This window comes from Zootermopsis nevadensis, unplaced genomic scaffold, assembly GCF_977971745.1.
Source record: "Zootermopsis nevadensis isolate Lab colony 2312 unplaced genomic scaffold, Znev_1.0 Znev_ptg000010l, whole genome shotgun sequence".
Lineage (NCBI taxonomy): Eukaryota > Metazoa > Arthropoda > Insecta > Blattodea > Termopsidae > Zootermopsis > Zootermopsis nevadensis.
Window position 1 is genome coordinate 483741 of NW_028259142.1, and position 10695 is coordinate 494435.

The 10695-nt window shown below is 44.9% G+C and overlaps 1 protein-coding gene across 1 annotated transcript; it reads right to left on the minus strand.

Annotated features, from left to right (window-relative positions):
- Nucleotides 1-390: 390 nt before the first annotated feature.
- On the minus strand, nucleotides 391-9003 carry Jhbp3 (Juvenile hormone binding protein 3). The gene is made up of 7 exons (XM_022074359.2): nucleotides 8862-9003; nucleotides 6590-6696; nucleotides 2987-3079; nucleotides 2353-2488; nucleotides 2097-2233; nucleotides 1450-1599; nucleotides 391-1287 (listed from the first exon to the last, which is right to left on the minus strand). Exons 2-7 carry the CDS (start codon nucleotides 6669-6671, stop codon nucleotides 1133-1135), a joined length of 753 nt encoding a protein of 250 aa, XP_021930051.1. The 5' UTR covers nucleotides 6672-6696; nucleotides 8862-9003; the 3' UTR covers nucleotides 391-1132.
- Between the last annotated feature and the right edge of the window lie 1692 nt (nucleotides 9004-10695).

Below are 10695 nucleotides of genomic sequence, written 5' to 3' on the forward strand. Positions count from 1 at the left end.
TCAGAATTTGACAATCAATCACCTGGTCAGGAAAGTCCCTGTCTTTCATGGGACCCAAAGGTTCATGAAAAGAGCAAACTCCCAGACCCCATGCTGAACCAGCTGTGCCCAGTGCTCAGATTCAAAGCTTATTCGTCTAATTTACATTTTAATAATATCCTCCCATCTACGCCTAAGTCGTCGAAGAGGTGTCTTCCTTTCAGGTTTCCTCACTAAAATGTTCAAAGCATTTCTCTTCGTTCCCATGCGTTCTGTACGACCTGTCCATCGCGTACTCTGGTGTTTCGTCATCGTAAAATGTTACGTCATTTTCTGCTTTATTAACAGAATTTTTGTATTCGACAAAAACCATGAGATTTTTTTGTGGAACTATTAGGAAGACACAGCATATTTCCTTTGCAATATCACGTTTATTTGTATAGAACAACATGAATTTGAATTTTGCTGTAAATTCTAGAAACATAGAAACTTTTATGAGCAGTGAAACATTTTATTAGTATTATTTCCAGAAATTGATACTTTCTTTAAGTGTTTTTAATATTATACCACATCACGCAGGAATATGAATCATAAGTTACTTTAGATGTCACTATAATTCTGTTCCATCGCGTTTGAGCACAAAAGTGTGTTATTGATATTTTATGCTGAACTAGTTCAGAATAATCAGTCTTATCGTGTTCATGTGCTTAAGTAACGCATTAGATTGTCGGATTTTTTTAGAATTTATTTGTAGTTTCAGCGTTCCGAGAACATTTTATTTGGTTGCAGCCAAAATGAGTTTGTTCTTTACTTAAAAGAAACCCTTAGCAAAAATTGTCGTTCATTCTTCTTTTCGTTATTATTTTAGTGTTATCTGCACCACGTGAATAATAGTCTTTATGAGGCCATTACTAACGCCGCACAGCGTAAGTGAATCGGTTAACGGGGGTGTATTTTTGGACAGCCCTCGTGCTTTAGGAAGTGTCACAACATTTTCGACACTTACCGAAATAAAATTAATATCCTGAACGAAAATTTCATATGCGCGAAATCTTATGGACAAATATTGAGTAAAGATGTGGGTTAAATATGGAAATCTATTTTTAAAATCCTTAAGCGGCTATGGTGTACTTATTGGGTTTCTCACGCCGTCTTATTCTAGAGGGAACAGCTGGTCGTAGGTGAAATCTCGTACGCAGTCGTTCGCTATTTCGAGAATGGCGTCCTCCAGCGCTTTCTCAATCGGATGCTGCAATTCCTTCAGGACCTGCTTGAAGTTAGAGTTGATGGCGGAGTTCACTGCGTCGCCTGGGCAACAGATCGTAAGTCACTGAGATTATAACTTTTACTCACTTTTTTTATGCAAGATTGGTTTATGATTGTACCATGTTCTTGTCTCTCTCACTCTTAATCGGATCCGAACCAACTGACGGATTTTGACGAAACTTGGTATTGAATGTGTGTACGTACCCAGGACTTTGTCGCCGTTGAACAGGTTTCGCAGCTCCACCCTGCCCTTCCCCATCGTGAAGACGATTCTCAGGGTGTTGAATCTGACGAACTTGAATCCGCTCCTGTCTTCCAAGTCGCCGTCCAGGGTCACGTGGGCCGTGCACTCCGCTGCGCATGGGATACGTGATAAGTGACTGCGACTGGCTATAAGTCTTCGTATTATAATTGGAAGTCACGAATACTTATGAGATTAGATACACTTGTTATCTTTTTCTGCAATGAGGTTCATCTACAAAGTGGATTTAACGACCTTGGACGGAATAAATGTTGAACAAAATGCAACAAATTGCCACGCGTTCTTCGCAGTTCGCTCGTTACTTCCTGTCTGCTTACGCGAAGGAGGGTCTCGTGGTTACGTTTCTGGTGATAAAGTGCTTTACCTTACCTTTTCCATTCGAATGCTGACCTGGTGGCTAAAGATACTTTGCCACCTACAGCTTGAACCACTCGTGACAATGCCCCTGTCTCATTCGGCGCTGTGTAACGTAACTCGATTTAATCGGTGGAATTTATCAACCCAGCAGCTGAAGAAACGCCTCTTCCTTCAGCGCGACTGACACGAATTGTTACATGACCCGGTTCTGGTAAGAGCGAGTGCAACTTACACCAGTTTCCGTAGAAAGGCCCGTTTCCCTTTATAGGGATCAGCAGAATCCGACCGCTGACTTCATACTGGGCGACTGTATACAGCATTGGAAGTTCCAGGTCGAACTCCAGGTCCATCTTGCTGCCGACGTCCGCTCTGTGGACATGGTAAATGCTACGCTTAGTTCAGGGCTCGGGACTGGCCGGTCAGCCGGCAAAGTGTTCCTGCGGCGAGCGCTGTCGTAGGCCTGAGACGCACGATCAGATCGTACTCACTTCATATTAAAGATCCTGAAGTCGCTACAGCCGTAGGTCTTGACGTCTTTGCCCACGATTCTCAATCCGTTGTTGTCTATGATGGGGACCTCGTTCATCCGCAGCGGCTCCAAGGAAGGGACGATCCCCTCCACTCCTGAGAAAATTGGAGTTCTCTTTTGCTTTCACACTTCAACTTGAACGGAAGGTTTATAAGATACTCGTTACTTATGATTTTTGTAGATGGCTGTCTCTTGAGTTCAAGCGCAGTGTAGTCTGGTAGAAGTTTACCAACATCGCCCTGATGACGGAAGTATCTTGGACCTCTGTAACGCTGGTAACCTTCTACCAGACTACACTGCGCTACAATCCAGAAAGCAGCCATCTTGAGATACATCACACTGAATCCAGCCCTTACCAGTAACAGTGAGACGAAACTTACAGTCCTAAGCCTTTTGTCCATGCTTGAAGTGGGTTATGTTATCCTTTCATTAGCTTAAGTTATAAGCTGAGATGAAAATTTAAAATAAAAATTTGTATTTCTATTTAAAACCTCAGCTTGGAGATACTATATAACTTCAGGATCGAATAAATACCCACCTCAGAAATTCGCGAGGCACACTAGCCGCCACTGATCATTAAGTAGATATCTCACCTTTCTCGAGTGCTGGCTTGAGGTGCTCCACTGAGTCCGTGATGCATTCGTTTAGCTGCGGGTCGCTTCTCTTGCAGAGTTTGATGAAATCCGCTGTAACATAGCGACAGAAACAGATGACTGGCTTCGTCTCGGGTGAATATGTCGTGTGAAATGTTTTTAGCGCTCCAGCAGAAAGTTACTATCAATTAGTCTCAAATATTAATAGGATTCACGACTCTCGAATTCATTCTTCTTTTCTTCCGGCAAGCTTTATGATCGCGATATCGCCTGCCATTCCTCGTTTAGGCCACACGGTGAACACACGAGTCGGAGAAGTTGCCGCACGATCGCGGGGAACTACTGTAACGAACGTTTGGTGCCGCGTCTTGAAAGAGGGAAATCAGTGGATTCGGACGAAACGTCTGTTTTTAGAGGCACACGTCAACAAGATTTGCCTTTTGATGAAAGGAGACGGGTTAGATGTAGGAGGATAATGGGTTTGGAGTTATGAACTGGATTAATCTGGCGCAGAATAGGGAAAGGTGGCTGGCTTGAATGAACGCGACAGCGGAAGGGCTGGGAACTTTGTGACTACCTGAGCGACTTCAGCTTTGCGATTGCGCGGTTCAGGAAGTCCATGTTTACATTCCTGGCGAAGATGACATTTAACCTGACTAGTAATTTTAATGGACTTCCTCAGTCGACCCAAGCTAGTGGCGCCATAGCTCTTCGACGAAGGTCCTTAAAACTTCCTTCCAAATTCGTTCCAAGTCATTGTTCACCAATCGTCTTGTCATTTGTGGTTTGTATGACGACGTCAAAAGATACAGTGACTAATGAATTGGAAGTGGTCGTGGCATAATGCAAGGCTATATTCCTGAATTTGTCTGGAGATACTGGGTAAAACCACGAGAAGGCTCAGTAGGCGGTCTCATGGCTGAGATTTAAACCTGGGACCTTCCGACTACGAATCAGGAATGCTGAGCACGTTCGTTACTTCTTAACTTGGTCAGTTGATAGAGTGTCGGATATTGGATATGCCGTGTTTTTGCGCTCGCGTGGTGCCTCGTTAAAATCTGTAACGCGGGGTCTACACCGCGCCCCTGCCGAAACGGTTCTGCGTTCCCACTCGCGTTTTCTTTAAAGTTCTGTCGCAATTCGCCCCTCGCTCGCCGAGTTCCACCGAACGGCAATGAGGCCAGATTCCTGGCGCATGGCATCTCGTTCTGCATCGAGACTGCATCGTAATTTGCTTATTAATGTGAATGTGCTCGGCAGTCTAGCTGTCAGATTACCTCCATGTAAGGTTTAGTGGACTCAAGGTACTTATTAATCCATTTGTCAGGCGTTCGTGCCGCGGGAACATGACCGCATAACTTGAATAGGATAAAAACGAGGCGTTGAATGCCCTCGGCACTTGCTACACGTCGTTAAACAAGGATAGTTCGCGATCCAGTAAAGCCGCATTTGACAATTTTCCGTCTTTCAGCGTGTAAGAGTAAAGGGTTTAAGATTTCAGAATCTCAAAATAGTGATTTCGTTTTGAAATACTGAAAATTTTGAGGGGGGCAATGGAAAATAGGTTGTGTTTATTCCGTCGTTAAATGCTGTTGCGTGTCTCGTGCATTTCTGTGTAATGTCAGCGTCCGATGTTGGTAAATTATAAATCTTATCAAAATAAAAACATGTATCTTAATTTCTTCTTTTAAACGTGCACACAGAAGTTTCCTTTTTGGCAATATGGCGGATTATTGCCTTGAAAAAATGTATTATGGAATGCACTGAGTTCACAAATGTTTCGTGCGTGTGTGTAACGTGTCCGGATTTTTACGTTTAAGATTTTTTTTTCTTAAATTCAGTGCCAGATGACGACGGGTTTTGTTGATTTCGGACCCAAACACGTGCGTGTGTGAATTTACCTAACTTCGTTCGTGGGTGTAGAAAATATTTCAAAATAATTCATCGTATTTGAGTTTTGTAAGACGTTATCGTGTACTTAAAGCGAGGTCTAATGCAATTCCTGTGTGCACATTTGCCGAAGTATATTTGCCCGAAGCAGACTTTCTCGTTCTCAGGTGAAACGCAGACAGAATTGCCTTTTTTGTCGCAGTACAAACAAATATTTCGCAATCCGAAGCTTAAGAAATCCCATTTGGACCAAAAAAATGTGGCGACATCTCCAGCTATACCAGAGAGGCGAATGGGGAACGTCGAGGTAAACCTCCACGCATTCCCTGGTCGTCGGCGATACCCGTGGCTGGCAGGTCGGCTAAGTCCCGCCGTACAAGAAGCAGGGTGGGTGCCGGGAACTTGCCCCTGCTGGAAATCGAACTTCGGTGTTTTAATTAACTCAGTTATAAGTAATGGATTACATGAGGATGTTTTTGTTCCGCTGGAAGACACTAATTTGCAGTTTCAAAACGAGGGTAGGGCGAACTTTGTCTCAGAAGAACGGAACGGAACTTTACCGGCCTCAAAAATTTTGTAACAGCCGGAGGTGAAAGATCTTAAATTCTGGGGGGGGGGGCTTCAGCCGTGTTCGATGCCTTCATTCCCTGCGATAGCTTGAAGTCCCGCAAGAATTTTAATCGAATGACTTCACTGTCAGGCGTCCGATCACAGAATATCGAGACGGACTCACTGGCATTTCAAAATACACAGCGACGTGTTGCATAATAATTTCCTTGTGGTCTTTTTTTTACAAAAAAACGCAAGGCCGACCGGTGAGCTAGTTAATTTTCTAAGCCCACAAGAAATTCACACCTTGTTACTGGAAAACTCTAAATTGTTAGCCACGCGTAACAACTGTCATTTTACGTCTGTGATAACAGCAGCAACACGAGGTCCGAGCTTCGTGTCTGACCCCAACGCGAACGAGCACTCTCCTCGCCTCAGCTGCAGCCGGGCACGACGAGTGAACCTGTTTGATGACGATACATCAGCTGAACAAGTCACAACTGTCAGAATGGCCATGTTGAGATTGGAACAGGGTCCCACAGCGTGTCTGGTACTCCATGACACTTGCTCGGGTGTTTTACAGATCCTACGGCTTTTACGGACCCAGGAGGTTCATCGCCGCGTTAACAAGAGCCCACCACCGGTCTCTCTCCTGATCTAAACGGATCCAATCCACAACGTCTTATGTGTACTGGCTCGTTTTAATATTATCACACGCTGTTCACGTTTTTGGATTAGTATATTTCTTATCTCCGGAGTGCGCGTTGCATGCCACGCCCCCTCTCATCCTCCTTGATTTAGTCACAGGAAAACCGTAATTTTAATATTATTATGTAACTTCCGTGATCCGACAGTGGTTTTGTAAGAAAACTCGTAAAATAAAAGGTTTCCGACACGGGAGGGTGTATTTCGTACCCTGTTCTTTCGATGACGAATTCTTATATTTAAGTCCGAAGATCCTGAACTGATGCTCTGACAGATATGTTAAAATTTGTCGCGCTCAATTAATTGTAATCCTTGGTGGTCTTGTTTTAAATCAAAGTTAAACAGAGCGTCTGTATGACGTGAAACATGAAGACCAGCGTGGACGGACATCTTCATCGCCGCACCTCGTAATGCGCTCTGATAAGAATTGCTGGGGCAGAGGCCCTCGGCCATACTCACGTATCTTCTTGTCCTGCGCGGAAGCGGGTGGTGCCTTGAGGAAGACGGCCAGTGCGACGAGCAGCAAGTAGCTTGGCGCCATAGTGTGGACTGCGGACTGCGTCGGCCTGCGAAAGACAGTGCACAGTGTTCAGGTGTACAAGACCCGCCCCCTCCACACATTTGCACACCGCACAGAGGGACAACGCCTCGTAGCACAGACCTACATTCAAATCCTAAGATCCCCCCCCCCCTCCTCATAGCTTCTGTAGTTGATACAGCGTCATTAAGTAACTTTTTACCTGGCGGATTCATCAACTACATATTTTAGGTGCTTACTTTGTATAGCGTTTATGAAGCTAATACGACGAGACACAGACGGACCACGAAACGTCGGAAAAGGCAAGCTATCCGACCGGGAACTCGTGCAGTACCACTGATCGATTGTAAATCGACCGTGACGAAAGGGGTCCCTCCCCGGCCGCGGTCTCATTCTGTCTCCTGCGCCGTGTGAGTGGGCTGTGACGTCCGTGGCGTCAGATAATAGGCCTCGCCGAGTAGTCGCTCACCTGGTCAGAAATTCTATAAGACCGACTTTAATGTTGCCTCCCCCCCTCACCTGCTGGGGTTTGAACTTCGACCACTTTCTTCAGCCTGTGTGGTCTCTTTCCCACGCGGCGACCTCACAGGGACACGCGAATTGTGGAAATAAAGCGAGGCACCTGACATCTCGGTTACATAAGATGTTGGCCTAGAGTGATGTAAGTTCTGGACGGAGGAGCCTGGCTCTGTGCGCTCTCTAATTGCCTTCTGAGAAACGATCTGCCCCTAAAAATATTAAATTTGTGTGAAAACGCCAAACCTCTTATTCGTATATGTGGACTTACGTAATGTTTGTATGTAGTGCCATTTAAACGATTTTGAAAGCAATTTCACTGTTGGAATTATTAATTCTTTCAGCCGACGTTTTCCCCAAATAACCTGAAATTTTAAAAACACCTCATGAAATGATCACAGCGTATAATAGTTAATATGACCTACAGGGTGCAGCATTTTCTAACTCCATGAAGCATAGTTGTTAAAGATAAGCTGCTAGTCGCTCAGCTGGTCGAGAAATTCCCTGTGCCTCTTATGGAACCCCAGTATCGATTATCAAGTTGACAGGATCCCGCCAGTGGACCCAGTCTTGAACCAGGTAAACGTGCAGACCACACCTTCACATCACATCGCAGCCTCCCATCTGCCCCTAGATCCCCCAAGTGCGTGCTTTACTTCAGCGCAATCTCCTAAATGCACGCAACATTTCCATTGCTACCTTCTTGCTTTGTTACGAAGACGCGTGTTCGAGACCTCTGACCCTCATTCTGAGGTCTGTTGCGATTTGCTGTGTGGCGAGCTTACATTTCATAACAGCCGCGTCCTCGCTTCATTACAAGAAACAAGAAAATAAAACGCGATTCTGTGACAACGATCATTTGGTGCATGCTGTTCGATTATTATTTCTGATTATTAGAACTATGTGGTACATATAGTTACCACTGGATTTTTAAATGTTCAATGCCTCAGCCATATTTGTGATTCACCTCGTGCTAAGAACCCGTGTTGCTGGTTTATTTCTCGTCCCAGAACGAGGTTTTGTTATGTGGTTAACAGTGGTACATAACGATCCTTCATTTGCATGCAGTTCTCTTACGTAAGGAACCACGGAATTATTTGAACCTCTCGGCTGTTCGAGCTGCGATCTTCTGCGCTGGCAGTGTCGGGTGTAATCTGCGTCTGCCCCGACCTGCTCTGTAACGCGGCGCGCCTTCGAGGAATTAGTACTTCTAAAGAGAATAATTCAGAAATATTGACGATTATACGAAGCTTATGAACCGTAAAGAATTAACCTTTAACCTGATTCACTTTCATTTAATGCAATTTAAATATCCGGCAAGAGTTTAGGCTTTGTTTATGAGAGCCATGTTGACATCCCTGTTCGTACTGCCCACCGCGTGTCCTGGTGTCAGTATGCGTCACTCTTGCCGCTGTTGAGCGCTAGACGTTCGAACTGCTAGCGATTTGTCAAAGGCGAAGGATGAAATAGTATTTGATACGACAGAATAATTAAATTTTAAGTAGTATTTTACAGCCAGAAGGCAATGTCGTGTGCGTTTTGCGAATCTTCTTCCATCCTCCTTGACTTGCAAGCGATCTCAACAGTGCTGGCTGAAGAATGTGGAAATCGCCACGCCTTTTCCCTCTAAAGTCATTGTTCCTGAAGTTGTGCTGTATGAAGTGAGACTGATCTTACCGAGAGATGAGACCGCCTGGCGACTGGAGCAGCAGCTGAGACTATTGAGCGCGGAATCGGACCGGGCCGGTTTATATACGTAACCTCCAGAGAGTTGAAGCGATTCCCGGCACAGACAGAGACAGACGGACGCACAGCATCGTGCACGGTACCACCGCGTCCCTGACCTTCCACCGTCCTCCGACTTCCTCTCATCCATTCAAGTAGAATTATGAAGGAATTCCGCCCGATACGAAACTCGCACGAGTTACGTGAACGGTGGAAGAGTTTAGACGTCTTTTATCTCTTGATAACTTATGAAATTGACACTGTGACTGAATATGGCGGCATTAAGGCGTTTGAGGGTGGCCTTAAGGCTCTCCGAGCATCCTTACGTTACAACCTCGCACTTTCTTAAAATCGCAAATGTTATTGACAATCCTGAGACATTTTATGTTTTTTTTTTTTTTTTTGAGTTTATGCGGAGATGCGGGTCTGCATTGCAAGAACTAGGCGCTTTAAATTCTCGCCAAAATGGCTTTTACATGACAGTGGTGGTATGAAACATGGTCTTACAAACGCAGACGACAAATCAGGTTTTGTAGGTGACTCTGTGTGGTTCTTGTGACAGTGAATATTTTAGCTTCGTGAGTCTTGTGTTTAGCATTCTTATATTTTGGGGCTGAATTCAGAATATAAAAGTTAATAAAGTGTGACTGACAAACGTGCATTGTCTAGTCGCATTGCAGATTCATAGCTTCATAAATTAGTTATCGTGTAATTTATTAAATAATTACGACACCGAAAGAAATTAATTTTAATTCGGCCTGTACATTACAGTCCAAAACGTTGTCACGCGTTCGAAGATTTCAAATGATGTGGGCAGGAGAATGAGAAGAGGCACGACTGAGAATAGAGAATAAAGTGTAAATGAAGAAATGGAGGAGACCGGAAAGGAAGAAATAAGAAGGAGAATAGAGACGCAACCAGAAGGGGCCTTCTTTGAAGCCCCGAAACAAGTCGATTCGTTGTGCCAGCTTCGTTGCATTCCTGGAGCCAGGCCAGCTGTTGACTATAAGGAAACGGAACTTGATTAGTCCGTACGTGACTGATTTTTATTGGTTTAAGCTTCATTTCACCCACCGTCTTCAACTGTCAGGATTTAAAAGACTCTCTGATCTGTTCCGCTTCATAATTAACTTCCAAAACTATGAATCCCTTTAGACATTTCATGGGACTCCTTGGATGAGGGATCGGCTCATCGCAGCGGATGCCCGTCTAGGATCTGAGTGTTCGGTGGTCATTGAGGTCTCCCGAATACAAACAGAATTGACAATCACTCCACGGCTGGATTGGGTTTCTGAGAACTGACGAACAGCGGATGCATAAGGTCGTTAGTGGTGAAATGGTGATTACTTTTTCCAAATTGTTACTCAGACCTTGGACACAAACGCTGTAGAAAATTGAGTCTTGGACCCCCCCCCCCCCACCCCCCCCTCTCCCGCGTGGTCGGACATCGCTGAGCTGTCCTCGTGGTTTGGTGAAATCCCAGAGCAGACTTTCGGCGACTGAAGAAGCCCTTTGCCCCTGGAATTCGAAGGTTGTTGGGTAAGAGATCGGGGTCAACTGAAGGTGACATGCAAAGTACTGGGCAGCAAAACAGCTTCCTGTGAAACGGACTGTAGAATTGTGTCCAATTAAATTCCTTCTTCTCGTTTGGGTTCATAATCTCGCGTGGTTAGTGTTTATGAACGCTCTATTGCCCAGAGAAAAATTGCGGACGGCTCAACTGAGACGAATCATAATCATACATAATGTTCGGTGTGGGCTCGACCCTTACGTAACCAACACAGCG